Source organism: Caloenas nicobarica, chromosome 6 (genome assembly GCF_036013445.1).
Source record: "Caloenas nicobarica isolate bCalNic1 chromosome 6, bCalNic1.hap1, whole genome shotgun sequence".
NCBI lineage: Eukaryota > Metazoa > Chordata > Aves > Columbiformes > Columbidae > Caloenas > Caloenas nicobarica.
Genome location: NC_088250.1, coordinates 8,121,332 through 8,148,289, shown reverse-complemented (window position 1 = coordinate 8,148,289; position 26,958 = coordinate 8,121,332). Strand labels below are relative to the sequence as shown.

The 26,958-nt window shown below is 41.3% G+C and overlaps 1 protein-coding gene across 1 annotated transcript in view; it reads left to right on the top strand.

Moving 5' to 3' along the window:
- Positions 1–26,958, top strand: part of IQCA1 (IQ motif containing with AAA domain 1) — a 98,088-nt gene that overhangs the window by 10,458 nt on the left and 60,672 nt on the right. Inside the window, exon 6 of the mRNA XM_065637584.1 lies at positions 7,955–8,142. Coding sequence (XP_065493656.1) covers positions 7,955–8,142 — 188 coding nt within the window. The remainder of the gene's footprint in view (positions 1–7,954; positions 8,143–26,958) is intronic.

The following is a 26,958-nucleotide window of genomic DNA, read 5'->3' as shown; positions in this document are numbered from 1 at the left end:
AATTTCAGCCCTTACCCAAAGAGTTAGTGGCATAATACATGCCGATCTATCATTTTCTCACCTAGTATTTCCACCATTCTTCCTTCTTCTGTATCCTGTTCACATGAAACTATCTACGTTGTCTTAAATAAAAACATTGTTCTCCTTACCTCTTGTAAATATACCCTAATTTAGGCGTGTTATCTTGGATAATGCTTTTATTTCTGAGAAAACAGTCTGCCAAACATTCCTTGTTCTTTCAATTCTTGATAAATATAATTTACTTTATCCAGAGTCAGGGGGGAAAAAAAAAAGTATTTCCCAGAATAGCCTTCTGTGTAAACATTATAGGTTGTGGCTAAATAAACGTTATATGGTATTTAACCAACTGCAAACTCCTTAAGTAAAATTTAAGACATTTCTTCAGCTTTTGAAAGTGGGCAAACAGAGTAGTGTTATACACCAGGCCTGTTTTTATCAAGCATAAGATTAATATGAGTATTGTTTTACTTGCAACCTAGATGACGTTTAGATGTCAGCACAAAGTTATATGTTATTTCACCATGCATACATATATATCTAAGCAGCGATAACTAATCTGTCCTGTTTTCAATAGAAATTTTAAACCTACTTATTCTTGAAATAGAAAGATGCTGGGAAGCAATAGGCCTGCTAAATAATTTGGCTTTCATTGGCTGGAGTCACACTAACAATGAAATCACTGCCTTTCAGTTTCCAAAACATACTTGCCATTTTTAGTAGAAGTTTGACAGCATGCCCAGGTATGGTATCAGAAATAAACATAACCAACATTATATAAACTTACATGGTCATGGATATATTTTCTCCAAGTTTTCTTTCATCTTATTAAAGAGTGCTACCTGCCAATATCTTTTATAAATATAAATATAAATCTATAAAACAGCCATTTTCAATATTTTTCTAACAGGGCGTCTTACTTCAAATGCTTTGTTTCAAATGCATATGACAATTACTTTAATTGGCAAAGCCATTGAAGTGTATCATATAGTAGGGAAGCTTTAATGAATGCAATATATTTTGCTTAGTTGTTCCTTTTTTGTGCCTAATTTAGGAATTCAGCCATATAATTGATGTGGCTATCACCATTTGTGTAACCTATATAAATGCAATCTTCATAAGACAAGAGACCTCTTAAAATACATTCTTCCTGCAGCCAGACAAAACACATGGAGGAAATAAGAATGCAAGGACATAGCTAACTCCTATATCAACCTTTTAAAGAGAATTTGGGTCACCATTTAAAATTCACTAGGATAACAGTCATGAGTAAAGAACAGGATCTCAGTTACTTAAGTAGTAAATCCCTTTAGTCTACTAGCAAGGAGTTACTTGCCTGTGTAGCTCAAATGTTTTTAAAAAAAAAAAAAATCTCACTTTCACTACTGGTGAAAATAAGTGACCATTAAAAATATTTATTTTAAAAATACTTACTTTGCTTAGGAAATAAAGTCTTCCAGAGAAGCAAACTATACTACTACTGAAAATAAGCAATCTACAGCAGAATACTACACAACTAGTAGATCTGTCGAAACATTACAATTAAGTACAATACTGTCCATAGCAGAACATTTACTCCAGAAGTCCCATAAAACCATTCAGCGTGTGTTTCAGCCGTTCTGTTTCAGGTCTAACGAAAGAAGCTGCCTTAAATTAAGTACCCCATAATAAAAGCTGCAGTAAATCTACCTTTCAGGCATAATACGAATGTTGGCCTTAGAACATGAAGTAAAATGAAATGTATTTATTTCGTTGAAACGAAGGCTATCTTCCCCTGTAAGTGTAGTCATAATGGAACAATTGAAGAGCAGTTAGTTCCACAGCGTGGGGCCTCCTAGATGTAGAAGTGTAGCCTTAAGCATGTTCAGCCAGCCTTCACACCTCTAAGTGTTTTATAATGAACAATAAAGCGGTCTGTGTTGGAAAGAGCTGTCGAGCTGACTAAGCAGAAAGGCGTTTCAAGCTAGGAAAGAGGGATCTGTGCCGTTGAGTCCCCGAGTCTACAAGGAAAAGCTTACGGAGACCATCATCACATTGGCTTACCTGGGAGGTGTAAGGAACTTCTTCCTTCCTTCTGCTGGTGGGTCTTCCACTTTCATAAAACCTAAATTCTCTTTGGGGAGGAGAGGAGGAGAAGGAGGAATAAAGGACAGAAGAATCAAACAGCACTCTCATCAGCGTGCTTGTGACTGATGAGTTGGAATAAAATTCTCTTTTAGACAAATGTCCATTTTGCCTTATTAATTTAAACAAGGATTTTAAAGACAAAGCCCATCAAACATTAGATAAGCATTTTAAGTTAATGGACCATGTAGTCCTATTTTCCCACAAACTCAGGAATCTTCATATTATGTCCTATTTTTACAGCAACATCAATTATTAATATGTATACTTTTGCTGACAGAGGACCACACTAAAAATGTGAGTTTCGTTATCCAGTTCTGGGTCATTAACTGTGAAAAGCTTGTAAATATAATGGTTTATTCACATGGGAAGCCTTCATTAAGATGCATTATTCTACAACTGATGTGGCAGCATTGCATTATCAAGTTCACTGTCTCCATCTAATATTTGTAATTTGTTTCTAAATGAGTTGCTGTTTGTAGGGCAAGTTAACAAATTTGAATTTCACATGGCCAAGGAAATTTCTTGAAGATGGGAAAATGCTTCTTCCCCTGAGGAAAAGCTATTTATTAGTGTCTTACTGTAGAATGCCTCCCTTTGATTCAGAAGCAGAAACATTAGAGGCGCTGAGAGAAGCAATGTTAGAAACAAATTGGCTTTTGTCTTCCTTAACATGCGCATTAAGTATAGAGGGCTATAAAAGCAGCACTCATCATATTGTCTCAGTATAGCTTTTCAGATCTCCAGAACAAGCGTGTGGACACACAGAAGGTTGATCAGCAATACGGGAAGGCGCAGGTCAAAGACTGGCTAGCAGGGAGACATTCCTGCTGGAGCCATTTTAAACCATCTTCTCACACTGACCTTGGTGCTTTTTCTGTCACTTCACTACTTATTTTCTCTTGCCTCCTAAGATGGCCAAAGCTTTTTCAGACCTACTTTCTTCTGAAGTCTTCGCCTTGACAAGAGAACAGAAACTGCACCAGGGCTGTCCCATAACCTCTGTCTCCATTTGAAGACCCAAGAGTGCTCGAAGATGAATATAAGGCCCCAGGTTTTGCAGCTACAAAGACAGGGTTAGGAATGGCTTGAACTCTGAAGCTGATGAGGTTTAGGATGAGACATACTTTTGTGTCAGAACAAGGACATTGTGGTGAAAAGAAAGCAAACTTAACTTAACATAGCGGGTTTCCTCAACTACAAAGTAAGAAGCTGGAAGCACTATTCTCAAATTCAGATTACCCAGGCTATTCAAAGTTTGTTGTTTGTTTTTGTTTGTTTTAAGGTGTTGCAATAGCCTAAACACTTCATACCATCCATTGGGCACCCGAGAACTGTTTTCTTTCCTGACTTCGAGTCCTTTTTTTTTTTTTTTTTTGACAAAAGAAAAGCATTTACTGTGACACGCACAACAAATGGTAAAGAGCTGACAGCTAAAACTATGGTACAATTACATCATCTGGACATCTTGCTCTATGTCTTCAGCACCTCCTGCTGCTGAAGTGTCTATTTTTAGGTTATGTTGCTAAATTCACTTCTACAATCATCCTTTTATATAGTTCATCTTGCTTTCTATCTATGCTCTACCAACCAATTCCTTTTCTTGACCGTTCACACCCTTAAGTACACTTGGATCTTCTTCTAGACCAGGGAAGCAGTTTTGAAGATGGTCTCCATTTTACTTGTTAGACTACTTACACAGTTCTCTTGATGCTTCCTTGTTTTCAAGTCCAATTCATTTTTTTCGTTGATGTAGCCACATTGATTTCAAAGTAACGGAACAGAAAGTCAAGTCAGCTGTAATGTTTTACTTAAAAAATGTCAAATAACTGTGGCATGATTTCCACACTGCCGTTCAGCCCTTGCATCCTCCTCCTCCCCCAGACCAGAAGCCGGCCTCAGTTCCTGACATGTTGGCCTCCTGGTCTTCCCTGGTAATGAGGGCACCCTGCATATGTTCCACATTAGACGGCCACAAATCTTTCAGGACTCCTCACAACTAGCCCTGCTCTTCATTTCACGCTCTCCCTCGCCCATCTGAGCTGGAGCGTGCTATTGCCAGGGCTTTGCACTACAGGAGGAGCCTCTGGTTTGGCAACTGTCTGTCCAGCGCTGGGCCAACTTCAAAGCACATCATTAATTATTAACGTATCTCTCTGCTACTCGTCTCAATAGCTTGCCTGGCAGTGCCGACTCCTGCTCAAATCAATTATCATACCTGACATGTCATCCTCTCGTGTTGGCTTCTCTCCAACGCCTACTGTCCTTCCCCAGCTTATCTGGCTGTCTAGGTCTGAGCCAGCTCCATTTTCCCTGCAATGGAAGCAATCAAGCAACAGCACATTTCACATCAGCAGTAGTCTTTTCCTCTGTGTAAACAAACCCTTTTCTGTATGCCTTAATTTAGAAAATGTTAAGAAATCCATAGGATTGGAAAAAAGACAGTCAAATAAGAATATGGTCTTACCAACTTTCCCTGTTCTCTTTCATTCCTTTCTATAATGGGTTATCAAAGGCGAATAGCCTTTCCTGTTCATATAACTTGTTCCTGTACCTTTTGTTTTCTTGTAGTAAAACAGACTTTGGAAAAGAAAATTTTTAAAAAGTATGAAAGACTTTAAAAAAAAAAACCAACTTATTTTCATAAGCTGTTCTATGAGGTTATGCCTGTACTTTAGCCTTAGGAGTTTGAGTGCAGCTCAAACTAGTATCAGCAGATATATTGATAACTGTATGGTGCTAAGACAGGTAGCTGCACAAATATTTACTCAAGGCTTGGCTGGATTTTGCCAACCAGAGCGTGTTCTGTAGCCTTGTTGCTATCAGCATCTGAGCCAGCTGGTTTAGAGCTGCCTGGACTGTGTCCACACCAGCTTCGTTGACTCTGGACTCAAGTGTAGATATGGTCTGTATTAATTCACTTAGAGATAAGAATCTTCTGCTTCTGGTCTTGCTCACATGGGAATGTTCTTGCCAGTTCAAACAGTTCTTACCTCATTTGGCTTTGGTACTGATGAAAGATATGCCAATAGTAAATTCGCAGGGACAAGTAGCTGGTCATCAAAGGCTCCCTCAGGACTTGGTGGAGAGCAGAGCACAGGAAAGGTGCAGAGATGGCAAAAAGCAGCCCTCCTATCTTTGCTGCTGCATGTGCCATCTCGCTCTCCACGTTGTCCTGGTCCCATGCTCACCCACCACTTCCCTTGCTATGGGTCTAGCCCTTTGCTGCCTCCTTTGCTGGCTTATTCATGTCTTTATACCAGGAGACAGTTAACCTGAGGAAGTGGAAAAGACAAAAGGGATTATTTTCTACTTCTCAGAGCGCTGAACTGGTTCATCGTGGGGTCAGGTGAGTGGCAGAGCCTATGCAGAACACCAATAAGCTATTCATCTGGTCACCCATCTCACAACATTTCACCATTAAACACTCAGATGTGTCCTGTAGGGGAGCCTGTTTCTCCACATCGGCCACAGATCAGCCTCACTAAAGCTGGAGATATCCTTGTGCGCCTCACGCCAAGTTGCCCAGGCTTGAGTATGGATTCTGTCGCTTCCCAAAGGAGACGGGAGGGGAGGCCTTTTGCCCACCCAGCAGGACATCTTCACCACTCACCACAACTACCTTTGCTCATGGAAATACTTGTTCGGTCCCTTTCTTGTGCTCCCAGATTTCTTTCCTTTATCCCTTCTCACATATATTCAAGATGAAACACTGGAAAACATATTTCTAGATGGAAGAGCCCTTCCCCAGGTTCACCTGGTGAACATCTAGGTAGGAAATCTCGCAGGTTGTCCTCTGTGTCTGTGCTACAGCAGTATACAAAGACACGGAAGAATCATGCTGGGTCATCTCTTCAGCAGTAGCCCTGCTACCAATATCTCTGAGTGGTCAAACTCTGGTGGGAACTTCTCAGAAAAGCAGCCATTACTGTAGCGAAGCAAACAGTTGAGTGGGGAACTGGCCAAGGGAGCTGGATCTTGTTTCTAGATCTCAATCTGGGAAGCAAGCCTTGTGGGTCTTCCTCTGGTTTCCACATGAGCACTGAGAAAACAGCATCACATCTGGCTATTCTGAGGTTCATTTAATATTAGTAAGGCAGACAACGGTGAAATTCAGGTGAAATACAAATAAATAGTGTTAATATTAGCTGTCCCATACTTAAAAATAGGTGCTGGTGAAGATAAAAATTGGAAACACTTGACTTCTGTGGAAACTGAAGCACGAGTGAACATCTCAGGATGAAAGGCAACATGTTGGGTCATATATTCAGAAAGAGAGCATTTGCAACTGCTTTTCAAAAGCATGCTGGTCTTGTTTCCTCCTGAATATTTTCTCACTGGTGGCCTTGACTAATTCCTTTTGCATAGTGCGAGTCACACATCACAGATGCAGGGAAGGCAGCAAATTGCTTTCCTGAACAGGGCCTCTGCGCTTACTTTGGATAGTGTACAATCCCGCCGAGTACTTTCTGAAACCAAACTTGCTTGGCACTTGTTAGCGATTTTTGGAACCTGGTCGAAGCACAGAAAAAACACCAAATAACAGATCTTCAATATAAGCTGGCCAAACCTTTGATGGAAGTTTTTTTGTCTTCGCGGGAGAGCTCTGAAATTAGGACTTGGAGCACACTAGAAAATACATCACCAGAGCAAGGAGAATGTATTAGTCTGAGATGTGCTGATTTAAGGACAATTTCTACACATTCTGAAGGTGGAAAGCCAGAGCAGAATAGTGAATATATATTTTTTTTCTTCATACAACCAACAGTCCTAGGCTTTTGTTCACATATGCTGCCACCTATATGTCAGATAGTCACTAACTTTGAGGAGTAAAACCATATTACAAAACCGGATTATCGTATTTTCTCCTCTTTTCTGTTCCTAAATCTGACATACACTATCAGACAATATGATTACTACTTCCCAAGTGTGTGGAAAATATTTTGTTCTAAAATTGCAAACAAAACAAAGCTAACTTCCAAGTTAATTTTTAGAATATGCTTTACACTTACAAAGCAATAATAGCTCATAAAACATTGGAAACACCTTAACTTTTTCAACCATTGCAAACTAAAAAATGCAAAGTTTCAGACCACCCACACAGATGGTATTTTCATGCTTCTGTATTTGCATACCAGAAAGACTTTCCTTTTTCTCAAAGTACACATGTAAAATCAATCACAAAGCAGAAATTATCGCAAGACTTCAAATTGGCTTAAAAGTCCTTCTTGCCAAGGTTATTAAATCATGGGAAACTTTGGGAGCTATGATTTTTTTTTTTTTCCAAGCGTTTGGAGGTTTGTTTATTCTTTTTTGTTGTTGTTGTTCCTCAAGGGAAGTTACTTTCCTAACAGAATATGACCAGCTGCAACAAAATACCAGGAAACCACTGACCAAGCGGTGCATATAAAAATTTAAGTGAACAAATTAAAAACAATACTAGCTAATTAAAAAGTACCAATGGGAAGTCCAAACATTTGAAAATTCAATTAAAAAAAATCTCTGGCACCCTTCTGACACAGATAAAGTTGGCATTTGCAGAACAGCAGCTTTCTCACCTGTCTCATTGAGATCCCAGGATCCCACGCTGGAAGGGTTGTTTATGTACACTGCAGTATGCTTAATTAATGCTGAAACACTAACAATAGACCATTGTGTGCATCCAGGCACTTTTTATGAGCACCGGGTTTGTTCCTGGCTTCCTGCAAATCAATTAAGGCTTAAGCTCAGATTCACTGTCAACCTGGCATTCCAGTTTATATTAAGTTTCTTTTAATTTGTACCTTTTGTTTTCTTCTCTTGTCATTTTCAGAGCCTACCTCCTCACTTAGAGACAACGAGCATTTCGCAGATGCATGCTGGGCAAGTCAATACCCCACAAGATGAGATCCAGGAGACACACGAGGAGGTATCCATCAAGGACCAGCTGAGAGAAATGGAGGGGCTCTACATCAAGAAAAATTTCCAGGATGAGATCAGCCAGTGTTTCATCGAGTGCCGGTGAGCAGAGATAAACACCTACCCCTTAGTAAGTCCATTTAACCCAAGGAGCTTGATTCTTACAAATTGCAAAATCCATCTTACAGTGGTGACCCCAGTCTCAGCTGGTGATCCCCGAGCAGCAGGACCCCTAACTGGGGAAACCAGAATAGTGTATCACTCCTTCACAGTCCAGGAGGAATCAGAGGCGCACCTTGAAAGGCTGACTACAGCATCAGGTCCACAGAGATTAAATTGGGAACACGTTCAGATTGCTTATTAGCTTGGGCTCCAGCTCTGTAATTACAAGATGCATAGTTAAAGTTTAGGCACACTGACTTTTTTCCCTGTGTGAATACATAAGCTTTAAGAGAGAGAGCGCAGTCTTCCATGAGATAGAAGTGTAATTATTTGCTATAGCAAATCACATCACATCACCGGGACTGCAGTCCAGGTGCCTGCTGCTGGTATTATCCAGCAGCCCACAGGAATCTAAAGTACGTTCATACTTGAGGCCTGACCTTCAGGACCCTCCTCCAAATGCAGCTTGACTGAAGTAGCGCTGCTGATCTCAGTGAAACTTCACGTCCCAGTAGAGTTAAGCACGTACTTACACGTTTTTAAAATGAGTGCTGACACCTACAGTTCTCTCAGGAAGTTTGAGATGAAGAAGTTTTGAGACTGGCAATAGGGCAATTGATACTGTAAAGCCTTGTAGAAAGGAATATAGACTGGTTTTATGATAAAAATACGGGGGTTGGGGTGGGCTGGTGTTTTTCGTTTTGTTTTTGGTTTTTTCCCTAGGATTTACCCCAGCCAGTGGCTTAGCTTGTAGAAGTAAATTGGGAAGCAGCACCCAAAAGTTCCAGGATTTAGCAGCAAGGTTTCAGCTGCTCTGCATAAAACTGCTCTGCAAAAACACTTCCAGTGTTTTTGCCTTGAGCTGCTTAGTGATGTTACAAGGCTCATATTTGTCTTGTGGACCTCTGTCATTGTGCATTAATCATTCAGTGTTTTTTCAGTGTACTGGACCTGCCTTCAGCATGCAGTTTCCAGTTGGAAACAGCAAATGCATTCTGATGAAATCCTGTTGTATTTATTCCTTGACTACTTTAATCACATTTTGGTAGCTACACGACAGGTAGTGGTTGTTTAAAAAAAAAAAAAAAAAGCAATAATAAAAACAGCACTCTCACAGGTTTGCCACAATCTGTTTCTCTTCTTTGTATTTTTGCCTCTTACAGACACTTGAGATTCTAGTTTATTTTTACTCCATTTGCTCTTCTTTAGAAAGAACTGCTGGTTTTGCAAAGCTCAGTTATTACAATGCACTTCCCCATTCCCAAATCCACCCCGTTCCCAGGGCCTGCTCTGCACACTTCAGCTGCCTTTCCTGCCGCTCCCCACAACTCCCCGCATGTTCCGTGGTACAAAAAATATTGTTTCCTTAGGTTAATATTACTCAACTAATAGTAATTCTCTAACATAGGTCAATTGTGTCCAATTAACTTGACTTCAGAGCTTGAGGAGAAATAACTGAAAGACTGCGTAAACCAATAACAGTGTTTCTGTAGGAGATTAGCAGAGAACAGTCAGTCTCGCAGAGAATAAGGCTGAGCCATAAACCTCTTGAAAGACAGTTATGAGACATTATGAAAAGTAAAATCCATTCCATGGAGACACTTAACAGCAGAGCTAAGCAAGAGCCTAACCAATCCAAAGGGTCCTTTGGAAGAAGCTGAAGCCATCGTTCCATCAAGGAAGGTGGAGAGGAATGTCTGAATGAGCAGTTCATTAGAATCCTCACTACCTAATGCATAAGCAACCTCAGTCTCATGTATCTACTAAATACTCTGAAGATGTAAGGTGGAGTGTAAATGCTGAGCTTTCTTATTCAGTAGCCCTTAGAAGTGAAATGGGACCTCGTTGCTACATTTATATCCCAGATGTGCCCAGGGGCCTCACTTTAGGTGAGACTTCAAGGCTATGGGCAGACATAGTCAGTATCCCAGCATACAAATGTGTGATTAAACAAGCTATAAGGAGTTATTTAGTTAACCTTTAAGTTGTCTGGTCTAGTCAGGTTCGGTAGTCTTGAATCTCATCTAGACTTGAAAATTAGCAAAGATTAAAACAGAAGTTTGAATATAGGCACCACATTAATTGGTCTTGTATAGCTTCATAGATATGCTTTTGCCAAGCAAGTGATTATATTAAATGTGACTAAGATATACCCACACATGGAGTTAATCGATGACACCACTGCTTAGAGACAAGCCTTTAAGTCAGACACCTTGTTCTGCTGCAGCTGGGATAGCCTGAGAAAACTGATCCCCCTCCAACCTTGTAGAATAACCACAGAGCGAGCTGCTTCTCTACCCACCCATCTGAAATGATCGGATATTAAAAACATTAACCAAAAAGCAATTTTAAGCTAAATCAGACCATTTTGATAGAGAACAGTTAAAGAGATGCCACATGTGCAGTTATAGGGTATGCCTGAGAGCAAGGTCACCTCTGGTGGCAGAGGGACAGTGACGGACTTGTTGCAGTCAGAGCATCATACTCCCTGCTACTCTTTTCTTTTAAATTAACTGTGCAGCAGCATTTCTAAAAAACAGTAAGGTACATTTCAGGAAAGACTGGACAGATCTCATTGATAAAAGCTATTCTGACGATTTAGCAGTGTGGTACATAAAATTCTGCCCCCAGTGAAGCCAGTGGGAGAGCTGCCATCAGCTTCAGCAAAGGCTGGACATCACCCAGTATTATAGTTCACTTGGATCTGGCCAAGCGATGCAGTGATTTATGGGACTGAGAGGAGTCAGAGTGAGCTGCCTGCCATCCCGCTCTTCACAGGAGGCCTCTGGTTAAGTTACCAAAATAATTTTTCCTGCAGACACATTCACTTGCATCCAAAATAGGTTTTTTAAAAAAAAAAAAAAAAAAAAAAAAAAAAAAAAGGGCAGCAAATTCCTACACATGGGGAGCATGTGTGTCATGCAGAGCCAAGCTTTCTGTGTGGTGCATGCCAGAGACGGGGCAGAACTAGCAGGAGTTGTGTGCTGCTCCTGCCTGGCCTGCTGAACAGTGAGCCAGATCCAAAGTGTCAAGGTTTACGTTAATTATTACCTGCCAGGATATATTTTGGCTCTCCGCTAAGCCAGTCTATGAGACCAACACCTAAATGTAGCTTATAAATTATTCTTTAACTAGGCTTTTTGACAGAGTTTACCATTTTCCATAGTCTATTAAATAAACAGATAGCTGAAGGGAAATGGAAATTCTTTTGAATAAATTTTGCTGTACGTACTAAAAAAAAAATAAACCCAAACTTCCATATTTTATCCTTCAATTGGAAAAGAATGTGATAGCAAATACAATTAGCAGGTATTATCTTTCAGCACAGCTGCTATTAGATTACAAAAGCAATAAGCACATATTAAATTTCTCTATTTATAACAGTTCTTACAAGTATTTACCACTTTCTTTGCACAAGGGAACACAGGCATAGCTTCAGTCATTTCAAGACAGCTTCTTATAAACGTAGGTGCTAAAAAAAGGCAAAATAAAGCAAAACCCAAAGGAAGAGATTAAATGAAAGTGTTCCAGTTGCTTATAGCAAACCCACTGCAGAGGAGACAAAATATTTCTGATATAACACTATGCATTTTGCAGCCGTACCATCCAAAAAAAGGAATTTTTTTAAAGCCTTTTTTGAAAAGCATCATGCAGTATACCTACAGGCCTCCATATTTTTCAAGATAGCTAAAAGATTCGGGAAGCAGGAGTACAAATCTTCCAAAATTAACAGTTGCTATGATTATATACATCCCAGTCTGGATTTTAATCACTTTACTCCCACAGATTGCATCCATTACATTAACAACAGAGTTTTTTATTAAATATAGCAATTACATAGCTGGGGTTTTAGTTTCAATTTCCTGTACTATTCCAGACCAGTAATATTTTTCTCTAATTTCACATTTAGGGGTTTGGACTGCATATGCAAAAGCTGTCCTCAATGTCTCCTCCAGTTTATCCAGTGTACATAACCACAGTTCGCAAATTACAAATCTTCCTCATAGTCATCGCAAAAATAAATTTTAAAAAGGGACACGGAAAATAGGGGAGAAGGATACTCTTATTATACAGAGAAATATAGTAGTATCTTTGTCTAAGGAAAGTCATCTTTGACAGAAATCAATATGAAGGATAAGAAATCAAGATGAGGTTTTTATTACCAGAGATAGCCTCAAGAATCACAGGGGAGAGCCTAATACACAGGCTTTGCTGTAATGTATCTTATGCCCTCTAGCTGTAACAAATTACTCTGTGAATTTCTTACAGGATTTATATGCCACTGCTCTGTGCTCTGGGGAGCATTTCATCAGTAGCATTGCTGACCTAATAACAGGGGATCTAAGTAATAGCAACTTTTATGTACATTATGTGTTATTCCCACAGATTTGGGGATGGGTTTCTGGAGGAAGGAGGCGGCAAGGGGTAAATGTGCTTTCCTAATAGGTTTACACTTTACTGATTAGCTTTGAATGATCTTCTTGCTCTGCCTGCTGACTTGAGTACTGTCAGAAAAAAAATTGGCCAAGCTTCATGGTGAGTGGATGAGACTCCTTCTGAAGCAGGGGGTGCCTGTGCTTTATTCATTTGGAACATTCCTGACAGCCAGCCCAGACTTTGATGCAGAGGAAAAGAGGAAGAAATAGGAAGTGATCGTGTTATATTTCCCTTTTTCACAGGACTGTTTTGTGGAGCTGAGTTTACTGCCAACATGCCTGTTCTTGGGGCTCCCGAGGTAGCAGGGGGTGGGGAAGGAGGAGGCAGGAGGAAGATGAATGGAGAGAGAGGTTTTGCACTGAAACTCCGCAGAATAGGGAAAGTATTCATTTGTGTCAGGCGCTGCCCGTATCGCATTTCACACTCCGTACACACTGCTGTTTATGAAGTTAACGTTAACGTGCGTGAAAGCTGCCAGGCAATCCATCAGCAGCTGGAGTCTTGCCAACAGGACAGAGACAGATGACACCTCGGCAGCGCCGAGCCGTGGCACCCTCTCCCCGTGCCGCCTCACCTCTGGTTTGAGGAATTGTTGCTCCAAGACCATCCAGACCCGTGTTGTTTTTCAGTCCTGTCTGGCTCATCGTACGTGCCCTCGGCCTGCCAGAAGCGCTTTCCAAGTAACCAAGGAGTATGTTCTCTACACAATATGGCAACAGTTCATGTAAGAGCTGATAGGAAAATTGCTTAATAACCAGCTTTAGTGCAATGAACCTCTATGGCAGGCAGTTCTCTCAAAGAGCAAGCTCCAGTCTTGGAAGTCTTTGGAACACCACCAGCCCTTTAATCACAGTCCTCTTTTGCCATAGAATGCCCTGTTGTTCTGGAAAACGCATTCCCTTCTTCCCTAACCACCCTACAATGGCATTTCTCCTGTAGGAACCTACCAAAAAACGCCTCTTTGGCATCTGGTACTTTATATTCAGCACAGACAGGAGTTACTTCCCACAGGAGCCATTTATAGATGGGTGATGAACTGCTTTCTTTCACCTAATCCATATTGTCAGTACTTGCTTACCCTCTCATCATTAAAGGATTGTCACACACTCAAAAGCCACTTGTATGTGACATTCCACTTGGGAGCAAAAATCACCAGCCAGAAGCAACCATGAGTTCAACGTAAAAATCAGGATATTATGCAAATGGGGATAAATAAGTGGTTTTCTGCTAATTCCACCATATGAGGATGAGGTGAACTAAATCAGAAAGTGATCTGTATCTGCACCACAGTTTTCTTCTGTTCTTACCTGTTTTGCTAGAGTTGAATATATCTTCTGTTAAGATTCTTGTACTTCAAGCACTGAAAGCCTACCCAAACCAAATTCTTTAGGAAACAGCAGAAAACCAGTAGAAACTTCTTCTGAATCACTCTGCAGCCAGTCTGGGTTGTGTCGCTTCTCTGAGTCTTCTCATTTTCCTCAGGAGAGCGAAGACGAGCTCTGAATTGTGGAAATGAAGCTCTGAAAGATGATGGCACTGGCTTGGATGTCCTCCTCTGCCCGAATACTTTGTCTTCCTGCAAAACTACAGAAACATTAATAGAAGAGACAACATGCTTTTTCTCTATCAACAGTTTCATCTCTTTTCTGACAGAGCTAACAACTTCAGATTTTGCAAAGGCAGTAGTCTCTGTGTCATAACAATTAATGCTGGTGCAAAGTGCTTTCTGAGTGCCTTTCTCCCATACCAAAAGGCCGTTCTGCAGAAGCAGCTCACAATTAACATCGGTCTCCCTGGACATGGCTCAGCCTGCTCCCAGATGTTTGGCTGTACCGCGTGTAGACAGTCAAAGCTAGCCTCAAAATCCAACAGGAACAGCACAGAGCTCTGACAGCAAAACCTGTCCAGGCCTGGCATAAATACCCTGGCAGCCAGACCACGCTGAGCTGCTCGCTGCAAGCAGCCATGCCGCAGAGTCTGAGCCAGTTAAAGTACATCTGTGGGAACTAAAATCCTGCCTTTGGGCTCCCGAGTGAGACAACCTCTAAGACTGATTAATTAACGTAATTAGGAGCTGTAAACATTAATGGGTAATGTTCGAGCCTTGCCTAACACATTCGTAAAGCTTCCACTGAGTAGTTATCTACTGACTAATTTTGGCAGATATCTTCAGGGCTGGAGGGGGCAAGGGAATGGAATGCAAATGCATCACTGGCTTACTGGAGGAGTACGAGAGCAAATAGCCCACTGGGTTTCTTTGAACAGAGGGAAAATAAGTTATCATAAACAAGAGGATTGTTTGTGTATGGTGGGAGAGAGAGGAGCCCACGGTTCTGCAACCTGTTTTCCCACTGATTGGAACCAACTACCTAGCTTTGACAGCCATTACAAAAACAAATAAACAAAACAGCAACAACAAAAACACACACAAAACAAACCACCAAACAAGCAAAAAAACCACCACACACCACAAACCTTCATTCCTTCTTTCTTGCTTATGAGAACACCACATTGTCCTCTTTTAAAAAGTGTGAACCCCTCTAATTCCAAAGGAGGGACAACTGTTATTAAGTCCATCTGCAGTTAATCTACTTTATTGGGTGTCTGTGGATTTACAAGAGGCAGGGGACACCTTGGGAAGCTTCTGTGCAGTGGCAGAAGTTGCCTACTTCAGTGTATGCTAAAAATTTATGAGTGTGCTGACATTAACGTAGGCGGCTTGATGGCTTTTGGGGGGATCAGCCGGAAGCCCCTGGATTCATATATTTCTCATACTTGGTGAAACACAGATAAATCTTGGTGGCGGGTATCTGAAACGGTAAGACCAGTTGAACCCTGGTGTCACGCCTCCAGAGAGACATTGATAACATCACTAGTTCTGCATTCTAAATCACCACAAACTCAGAAATATGTTGTTTTTCCAGTTTTGTAAGGCTGTGTGAATTTACAGGTCAACTTATGATTGCATATGTTTTTAATCACTGTATAGAGGTGGCAAAGGACTCTGCTGCTGATCCTTAATTTTGTTCATTGAGCTATCAAAAGTTTGAAATAATTAAGGAACAAAAAGAAGATTCTTAAAATATTGCAGGTACAAATCAAGCTTCCCGAGGGGTTTTCAACGTAACAAGTCATCCTCATGAACAACGATGTAATCACCAAGTGCACCAACACTGCACATAAGCACATCTTCACCAGCTTTCCAAACGCTACAGTTTCCCTCCAGATAGACATTCAGATATCTTAAATCACAAAGTCATTAGCGATCTTCCCTGAATAAAGTCTCCTTTCCGTGATAGTTTGCTTACTGACTTAGTTACTGAAAACAGGGTGAGGTCCTGATATTATTTCACAGAGCTAAGTCCTCGTTCTAAGCAGATTCCCATCAACTTCTAAGAAGATTCACTGTCGTTTCTAAGCAAGTTTATCAATATCTGGGCTTTTTCAAGGGTGTTACAGGCAGGAGCACATACTCTTGCTCCCCAAAGCGGTTCACCACCAGTGCAAGATCAGGGAAAACTGTTTCAGTGCTGTGGCACTTTGGGCTTTTCCACTGAAAAGCTCCACCATAGGCTTTCTGCCCATGCTGAGACTTTTCCTCAGCATCTTGCAGGAATGCTCAAAACTTCAAACATCCGCAAGCACATATTCATCTCTTCATCAGGCATGATTTGCATTGCGCACCTCTTGCCACACTTGCATATAAGTTATGCATTAGCAACATTAAAAGCTCATTCAGATCTGAACAGTCACACATTAGCAAAGCCATAATGAGCATGGTTCTTCACACCAGTCTCTTCTCCTCCACTCTTCTCCTCGGCCTGCTCGCTTCTAAATCACTTTGCCCAGCAAGACTTTTCCCCACACCATCTCATTCCCAGTTTCTGCCTCTGCAGTTTTCAACCATAAAGCTCTAAACGCTCTGCTGACTGTAGACCAAAGGCAAAATTATCCAGAGCCTGCTAGCTCAGCCTGTGGAGGTAGGATTTTTATAGGGACAGCAAAGACATTTCTGTTCCAGAGGGCAAGATGAAACTCGTTGTTCTAAATCTTGGGAGCAAAAAGATGGGTCCAATTAGACATTTTCATTTAGTTAGCATAAGTAAAGTTATGAACTAGTCTCCATCTTGGAAAAAACAGAATCATTTCAGCCAGTATTTTCAGACCTATATATTGTAATTTTAATGCTCAACTTCTACATTTTCAGTACAAATGGCTTGACAAACCTGTGATCAGCTGAGAAACAGAGTTTTGTAACAGAGAGCGTCAGGCAGTGACACTGGGAAAATGCTAAAACCAAAAGTGGAAAATTAATACAGCTGTTTTGGTGCTGCCAGTGCACTGCAGAGAGTGCACAGCTGTTCACGCAAGACAAGAACAGAGATAACGTTAATCATCAGAGGTTAGAACGCGAGAGGGATGAGAGCGGTCAGAAACTTGAGCTCACACAGGAGACACATCCCCCGTGAAGCCCCAGATCAGGCACCAACAGACAAGAGAAAGCACACGGTGCTGCCAATGACTGGGCTTTCCAAGTCCCATTTTCAGTGTATAACTTTTTCCAGATATTTTACAGGGATCCATGGCCTCCCCCTTACAGGCCCAGTTCCAAGGAGTCAGGCAGGGCAGTGTGGAGACAGCCGTAGGTGTAATTCTGTACATACATGCAGGACATCTCTACTCTCACTCGCTCAACTTCTAAGAACGCAGTATGGGACATGGGAGTAAAATGCATGGAATGAGTTAAGGCCAAAGCAATAAGCCTCAGTGTGCATATTTGGTGGTACAGCTGCTGTTCAGCAAGGAAAAATTAGAGGACCAAAACCAGTCTTAGCACAAGGGCAAGTTGCTCTTTGTCCTGTCCTGCTCTTCACTTCTAGCCCTGTTCTTACAGACACGCCCATCCTGCGCACTATTCTGTAGGATCAATTCCTGGCTTCATTCGCTTTCTGCTTTTTGATTTGTAGCACTACAGAAGCAACACAGACCATTACAACAAATCTAGGTTAGATTCCCTTTTCTACCTTCCTCAAATGGCTGAAAGTGACCCACAGAAACCCAGAGTCCATTGACCTTGAGACTGAGCCTCCTGCTTAGCATGAAAGCTCCTAAAAATATTCACTCTTTTATATGTCTAGAAGTCTGGAATAAGCTGAAGTAAATAGCATTAGTCTGAGCTGGTGCCATTTGCAAACAAGAAAAAAATCTTGTAACTAATTAGTTCATTTTCCTAAAGTACTCATACCCATCTCTAGTAATACTTAGGAATTAAAAGTCTGAAAATGCTAAGTGTTACTGACATAATGCAACAAACCCCCCACTGATATTCTCAAGGACACTTCCCAAACATTAGATTTATTTGTTGTCATAGATACTCACAAAAACACAAACGTCCCTTACATTCAGGGACTTGCACTTGCCAACAGCTTGTTGTAATACGGCTCTACATGTTTTAAAAACTGATTGGGTTTTTATGGAAAATGCTGCAGTAGTGTGCCCTGTTCAATGGGTGTGCTAGGTTGCAGTTCTAACACACTGCATTTTCTCTATTCTTTTCTCAAGCAGAGTCCTAACAGCAGACAGGATTTCTGCTGGGTATTTAACACTGATAACCAATTTTCACCTCAGAGCTGGTTTCTGTTCTAGTAATCCAGCTTGACACCTAGCTTGGCCCAGTGGGGTCCACTCTGCCATCTGATTTTTTTCTTGGTTTGGCTAGCATAGCACAGTCCTAATCAATGAGAAAGAAAGAAGGGCATGAATCCCAAGGGAAAGAGGAAAAGACCCAGCACAGCTATTTTTTCACTCCACTGTGACAGGGAGAGGTATCTTCCCCAGCAAGTTAATATACAGGGCAGGTAGAAGAACCAATTTTCCAACAGCAAAGTGAATGAAGATATGCTGGGAAACACGAACAAGAAACAGGCAGAGAAAAAAAGAATCGGGAGTCCCACTGGTGCCTGGTGGAAGAATAGAGAGGCACTGAAGAGTCAGTGGCTGGCAGAGGAGAGGTGTTTGAGAGATATTCTGGGAAGAGAAAGACTAGGGAAAAGCTTAGAAGTAAGGAGAACAAAAATCAACATGAAGCATAGAGCAGTGGCTCCCAAGCTACAGCCCTTGCTCAACAGTACAATCCCTTTGGAGAAGCAAGCAGAAGAGGCAGAAAAGACATTTTCAGCATTGTCTCTGTAAAATGCAAATAAGAAAGGGAGCGAGTGAGGGGAAAAAAAGAAACATGGCATGGACTAGCACAAGCAGAGCAAAGGGGTAGCAGAAACAGTCACCAGGAGCTGGAGAGGCAAAAAACAGAAGAGGGATGAGAGAGACGTATAAGTGGAAAAAATAAATCCTGTAAGTTACCAATTTGAAAATTAGGGACAGTTCAGACTAAAAACTGATAGAAAATATTAAGCATGTCCAACGCGAAGACAAAAGAGCAGTCCTCAAACCTGTATGCCACCAAGCAAGCTGAGGTAGATATATAAAAAAAGACTTGATTGTCAGGAAGTCAGGTTTGACTATAGAGAGAATGAAGATATGCAAGTTATGGCCAGGAATGTGGCTGTAAATGACAACCTGTTACTCTTTCTCACAGGAGAAAAGAAGGATATATTTAATTTTGAAAGACAGTTGTTTCACTGTTTTTACTGGCAGTGGGGTTTTTTTTTTTTGAGTTTACACACTGGGGACTGTAGCAGCAGAGTGTCTGGTGGAATATAAGGCTGATTCAGGGCATTGCAACTTCCATTTTCATTTAATAAATTATCGGAAAGTTACTTAAATGCTGAATTTCAAATGAATTCTGCACCCAGGAGACTTGCATCGTCTGGCATAGCAAATCCAGGCTCCCACTGGAAATCAGTGAAATATTTACCACACTGCTGAGAGCTCTTCCCCTCCAGTTCCATTTCTCCTTGTCCTTCCTCACCTTGGACAAAATAACCCATCTCTCTAATTTTTTTTTTTTCTAAACAGATTTCAAATATGCAATTAGACTCAAACTCAACTGCCATAAGGTACCACTAAGGTTGAGAGCACAACTTCAGCGAAAGTAGGTTCTTAGGAATATCCAAATTCCAGAAGGGTTAAGCAGAAGTGATGGGGAGTTGAAGGAGGGGGAAGGACATGGGCACAGAAGCAGGTTAATGCCATCAGCCTCTAGATCTCCATAGTGGACCAGCAGCTACAGGCTCCAGGTGACAGCCATACACAGACTGCAAGCCCAGGGATGGCAAGCACGTCAAGGGCACGTGAGGCAAGGCATATTTTTTTCTTTGAGCTGATTATTTCCCTTGAAAGCACCAGACTACCCCTTTGTTAGGTGGGCAGTGTGCTGCTTTGTTTGGTAAGCATCTAGGTAAACTCTTCCCAGTGCAAAGTTAAAGTTGGTCCCTCCAAATCCTATACTTGGATTGAATCTCAACTTAACTCTGAAAAGGTTTGAAGGTAGTATTTCTGTGGGCGGAACAAGAACTTGCCTGAAACCCGAGTCTCACCACTCCTTCCAGAGTCAATATGCTTCAGTTTTACTGAGAATTTCAGTGCACAGGAGATTAGTCAGACTCCATCAAGCAGGTTGTTTTTATTACCCAGGTCAGGTTCCAGGGCTTTTAAGTCAAGCTGCATTTCAGTCCTGTGCAGATACAACAGCAGATCTAATTGTTTATAGTAATTTATTTTAAATACACCCAGCTATTAACATCACAAACTACCCAATTATTGTCTGCTATGTTAGGCATCCTTAGGTCTTATGCAAGAGCAATATTCAGAGTTACTACCCTAGGCTGAATAAGATACATTTAACAGTGCATATAAGGAGAGCTGCTAGTTCTCTTTAGGCTCTATTTGTACAAAATAATTTTATCAGCATAGTGCCATTCAGTAAGATACCATATCAAATACAATATTGTTTGACTTGGGCAAAGAGCATAGCGCCGTAAAAGAGCTGATACAATATTTACTGTAATATTTATGTAGTACCAGGAAACTGCATTAGGCTTAACTAAACTCTGTTCAAATACTCTCCTCCCTCTTCTTAGAGCATTTTACTGACACAGTAATCCTTTGGTGGCTTGGAAAGGAAGTTTACTCTCTTGTTTTGTATTGCCCATCACACTTGGAGACTGGCTCTTTCCTGTAGATTTTTCTGGAAAGCATCTCATCCAGCAACCAATTTTTAACGTACTGGTTTAAAGCATGGCTATAAGTTAAAGGCCGCAGTCTGCGTAGCTGCAGGAATCCTTGAAGCGTTCCAAGTCAAAATACAACTGCTCCAAGAGAGCAAATTCCGGAGCCGGAGCTCTGCCATCTTTCATATTGCGTACATGTGCTTCCCATCATTGGCTCCACTCTCAGAGCTGCTACAGAGGGGGTAACACTATGCCCAAAATATTATTTCACCTTCATCCTCTTATGGGAAATAGTGTATAATGCATGGTTCTATTCTTTATGTATTGCAAGGTTTGCAATTGCAGGAGGCCTGGGAACTAGTGGGAGCAGCCGATTATAGCCTCTCCCACGTATGTGCCTATATTTCATTCCTGTCCAAACCTAATCTTTACATTCTTTGCCCTGGGGAGCTCCGCTATCCTGTAATAAGGCCATTCCAGACAACTGATCCTCTATACAGGCCTGTGAAGCAGTACATTTAGGTCTCCAGTACTGAAAAAAACCAACCAACCAACACACCACACACGAAACACCACCAAACACAAAAGATCCCCAAGATTTATTATAGTGAGTAAACCTGCACTTCAAGTCTCAGCCTTCAAACTGCACATCCCACACCACCTTACCTGTTATACCATTTTGTTAGAAGAAAATTACTGATGTTTGGGCACCCTGCTTCCACCAAGAGCGGGCTGCAGGTCCAGTTCCAAATTCCTGGAGGACATACCTGTCCCTGGGTCTCCAACCAGGTGTCTGCCTCTTGTGCCACACTGCCAGCAACTCTCTGCAACACTGGCTCCATCTACCAAGGAGATGCTTAAAAAGCATATTAAGCCATCATATAAATGAACAACAATAAAGAGCCTTCCATTTTGTGCTTATAATTGATTAAATTTGAGCGTATCTCACCGTGACTAGCACATGCAGAAGAATTCAGTCATTTAGAGAAGCAATATCAGGGTCCTACAAAAGGCATTTGATTCTTTATCCGTCTCTAAGATTGTCCATGTTTTCAGGCAATTTAAGGAGACTATAGATCATACACCAGAGACACACCAAACAGGTACAGAAATACAGCACCCCAGTTTTTATTCACAAAACTGGGAGAGTTAATGAACTTGGCATCTCAGGGCATTACAACGTGTTTCTTGGACTGCAGAGATGACTGAATTGTTAACACTGTTGATAAATGGATGCTCTTAATACCAGCCTGACAGTGGCTTCTAATTGAGCTCATCCAGGATGTTTATCTTTGTCTTTTCTCACAGTTTTTAAAATTGTCACAGCAGAGACTCGAAATTATTTTTCTTGCTACTGAGCTATTTGGGTATTAGCATTGAGCAAGAGTCTGTAAAAATCTCTAACTTTATATACAGATTCTCTGCAACATTCTTCAATATCAGTCTCAGTTTTTTTCCTGGTTTTACACTTTGTATACACCTGATTGTGATTTATTCAAATAAGTCTGCACAAGCCAATTGGGACGAACATTGAAAACTCAGGTACTGTGACTGCTTTCATATGCATGAAATTGCCTCAGATTTATCATTAAATAGTTCGTTTGAACACTCATGCAAACCACCGAGAACCAGACCTCTTGAAGTGGACGAGAACGTTAGCACCAGTGAAATAGAGAGCAGCATATTTGGTTGCCTTCTTTAAAATTTAGGAACGTACTATGTGCCATTTTCGTCTTCTCATTGCCCACTGAAGTTTTTCTGCCACATCAAAGGCTTCTCAAGGAATCACAGTCTTAGCTACAAGTAGCACCTTTAGCACAGCACTGTGATATCAGTCTTAAATGAACTAGCAAGGCACTCTCCTGAGCAGTAATGGGGCGCCTGACAGATCCTGATTACACATTGTCCTTTACAAACGCTTAAAGTCAGATGGGCAGGCAGCAGGTCAGAGGCACAGTGATCCATGAATGGGACAGCCATGATATAGCAGTTGAAGAGGACAGCACGCACATACAGATCGTTTTAATCCAGGGAGCCGAAAAAAAATGAAGCACGTTGTGCCAGACCGGACTGTGTTTCTGCATTGATACCATAGACATAATGCAGAGATCAAGCTACTGAAACATGTCTGATGCCACCTTCAACATCGCTTCAGATTTACTCATCATCTTCACATGAAGTGACACAAGCAGTTACAAACCAGGTAAAAATCACATTGTTTTACCACACTTAAATCAGGCAGGCTGGCTTGTTTTAAATACTAAGACAAAAGGCTACTCTTACATGCCGTTATTGTATTTAATCCAGTATTTAAATAAGGGTAGATCAAAGCACAAAGCTTCTCCACTAATTTTCAGGCTCTTAGTCCCCATTTTTCTATACAGACATAAAGGGTGCATGTGCTGCATAGCACGGGTGTTTGACGTGCCCCAAGTGCATTGAATTGATTATGCACACACACAACTATCCATCCAGCATACGAGCAATAGGTTCAGGTAGAGAGCAGTTGTTTCAGGGAGTTTTTAGTCAGCTAATACCTCTAATACCCTTGAAATACTTCAAGTACCTTTTACAGTCAGCTGGTGGCAGAAGAAATACAGCATATGCAAAACTACTTCAGAACAAGGAGGACGGCAAAGTCCTGAGAGAGCTGACACACAGCTTGGGTGCTAGTGGCACTTTTCCAGGTGGGCGACCTGTCCAGGGCACCATTTGTCAAACTTCTCCAAAGCATTATCTTCAGGTTAAAGTGATGGGCCATGGCAAAACAATTTAAAGCAGCCATGCCCAGTTTGCAGCCTTCTTTCCCTTCTGCAGAGATGTATTTTGTTTCACTAACACCTTGACCTCTAGAAGCAAAAGTGATTGCTCAAATTTCTCATAAACAAATCCGATAAGACAAAATGCTCTCTGTACTGCATTTCACTCCAAATCCCAAAGAAACTTGTGATGTTGGAGGGCAAGTTATTTCTTTTGGCTGGCCTTGCTACAAAAATCGCATGCTTTATTTTCCTCTTTACAGAATTCATATTGTGTTAATAAAGTACTGTTGATTCCCTCTGGCTGACTCTGCAGGAAAGCTATTCTCGCAAAGCTTCTAGTCTGAGTTAAAGTAATCTTGCTTAAAACTGGCCATAATTGTTTCAGTCTCTTAAGTTTAATACTAAGCACAGGAAATATTGCCAATTTGAGTCAGGATTCGGCATTCTGTGGAGGCAGGATAAGCTGAGCAAAGGTAAGGAATTCAGTAAATGCAAGGGGGAATTTGACCTGGCCTTTCTCTGAGCCAGCTTCTGTATTGTTGACCTTGCTCTAAAGAGAATGGAAAGATAGAGGGGAAAATCAAACCAGATGAGAGTTTAATGAGAGTTGTAAGTTCCAGAATTGTCATTAGTCCATCAGTCAAGTCCACCAGACCTGGTGTTGGGCCCTGGGGAGAGCTCTTCCTCCGCAGGAAGGATTGCTCAACCCAATTCTCCTACAGATGGGTTGACAGGATCGCATTCCTCTAAAGGCTGTAGACAGTCAACAGGAAGCTGACACTGGAAATAAGCCTAAGGACAGTCTGACTGTGAAAAAGGGGAGCAACTCTTCACCTTTTGAGACAGATCCTCAAGGAAAACAGCCTGCTTCACAGCTCTGGTAGACACAGGGTGATGAACAAGCCCAAAAGAAAAGGACAGGCACTGAAGGAAGGGTGGACCTAGGAAACAAAGCATGGATGCAAGTGTTGGATGTCAGTAGCTGCTCTGGAGCTTTCGGAGAAGCAAAAAAGGCAGGAGTTCCTGGTTCTCTCAGGCCTGTTTCTGATAAGCGAGATTTAACCCCAACACAAATACATACAGTCAATTTGATTAATTCCTCGCTGACAAGGCAGTTGCGGGTGTGACACCATGGTGTGCCCTGCTCCAAGCTCAGAAACCATTCCCTCCAAGGGCAGGGATGGGACATCCCAGTGTCCTTGGGTCTACCAAGCGATGTTGCCACTTACTGCAGAGAGCCTCACACCAGGCTTAGCAGCAGCTCTGCCCAAGACTATTCTGTATTGCAGGAGCCAAGCCAAAACCCCTAAATAACCCTATAGAAAACTGTGTTCCGGTCCCTTTAATCTTATTTCTGTTTCTGTGCCACAATGGCTAAACATAATGTTCATCTTCTCTAGGTTTGTCTAAGCTTTCAGTATGGGCTGGATGTTACTAACTGTTGCACTTACTTCAGTCAGGATATGACTTCTCCCAGTCCTGAGGTAGTTCAGATTTGAGCACTAAGAAAATTTTTTGCAATCTTTTCTTAGGAGAGGGGCGTGCAAAAGCGGCAGTACCAGAACATTCTGTGAGTGTTGATATTGCCAGATTTTTATTCCGATTTTTCCATTTTCTTTTTTTTTTTGTTTTCAATTTAAGCTACTCATGGAACCATAAATTAAACCTTTTTGTTTCTCCTTTGTGTTATTCATGCCCATATTGCGTTTTATTGCTATTCAAAAAACTTAGCAGTAATTTGCAGTGCTACCTTCCCGTGTCTCCATTTCCTTTCAAAGAGAAAACTTCTTGCCATTTTAAACCAGGAGTAATTTTTGAAGTAAACAACAGGTCAAAAAAAAATCCTTTTCCTCTGTAGTTTACTGCAGGAGGCAGGATAACCCAGGAGTCCTGGCAGAGAAAGCTCGTGCCCAAGTCTGTCTGAAGGGAAACAACGTCCCTTTTTTCCAGTGTGCTAATTATCTATTACTATCCTTAAAAGACCAGGACAATCCTTGAAAAGGTAGAATAACTTTATGACAAAGCAGAACAGGCTTATTTCACTGGAAGAACTCAAGCAGCTTAAGAACAACTGTACTGGGTCAGCCAAAGGTCTACCTTTCCTGGCCAATAATACTACATGTAATAAAACTATCAGAGAGATTTACCACATTCCACATTTAAGTCTGTCCCCTCCAACAACTGTTCCCAACTTTTACTTGGCTTTGAAGCTCACTTCTGTCGTTACAGATCTTCAGGCTTTGGGTACCCAAAAGACCGTCTATTGTTTCTAATTATGGTCGTTACAGTAATAAAGGATATCACCTTTCCCCACAAACCTTTCGCACTCATTCCTCCATGGGAATGTTTCTTCTCGCACACTGTTGGCCTCACAACACTTGATCTTAAATTTTTAAAGCCGAATATTTGTCCAGAACAATAAAGTTTCTAATCCTCCAAATGCTTCTCCCTGCAAGACACTCCACTGAATTACTTCCATGCATAACGATCATACATACAAGCAGATGCTTGAAGGATCAGGACCTTAGATAAAACACCAGTTGTAACATGCCTGTGTCCAAACCCATTAAGGATGACAAGAAGCCTATGGAAATTAATCTTGCTTTATGAGTAATTCTATATTTGCATAGGTTATTTTTCCTGGATGTGGTTATCAAAGAGCTAAAGCAAGCACACACACAAAAGGAAAGAAAACGCCACAGCAGAGACACCTAAAATAAGCCAACACTGCTATTTAAGCAGTTTGAGAGAACTCATACCAGCTGGTATTACAGAAACAGGCAAGAACTACAAAACAACAAGGGATTTATTTCTTTAAAAGGTTCCCCCCCTTTTGTTTTTGTTCCTTTTCTGCACAGAACACTCTGCTGGCCCTCTGACTAGAGCATACAGCCATCATTCATGCCTTTTCTTCTGCACACAGCCCACATCCTTTCTTACTCTGAAAAGAGTTAAACCCTCTTTTTCCTCCAAAAAACAATTTTTTATTTTTCCTGACAAGGCCTTTTATACAATTAGCTAGAGAAGCCATGGCCAAAAAGAAAGAACACCACATGTAAAATCATGCCAGAAAACAGAGTAGGTAGTAACTTGTTGAGTCTATTACCAGACAAAATGTTTAAATCAATGGTGTGTTCTCATAAATCAAAAGCCATGTTTAGCCTTAACTATAACCATCCCTGAGAAGTGTGGAATAGAGAGAAAACACTTAAGAAAAAATGGTGATGCTACTGAAATGAGGAGGAGAGGAAGCAGCTTATGAGACAAGCACAGCACAGGGTCATTGCAGAGACAGGGAATTTATTTTATAGATCAGAATTGAGGTGCTGCAGCATTTGGTCCTGAGCAGCGGCTGCCAATCACATTAACTCATACCAAGTCTGGTGGCGATTTGAGACGTTAAAGAAGCGTTTGAATCTAGTTAAAAC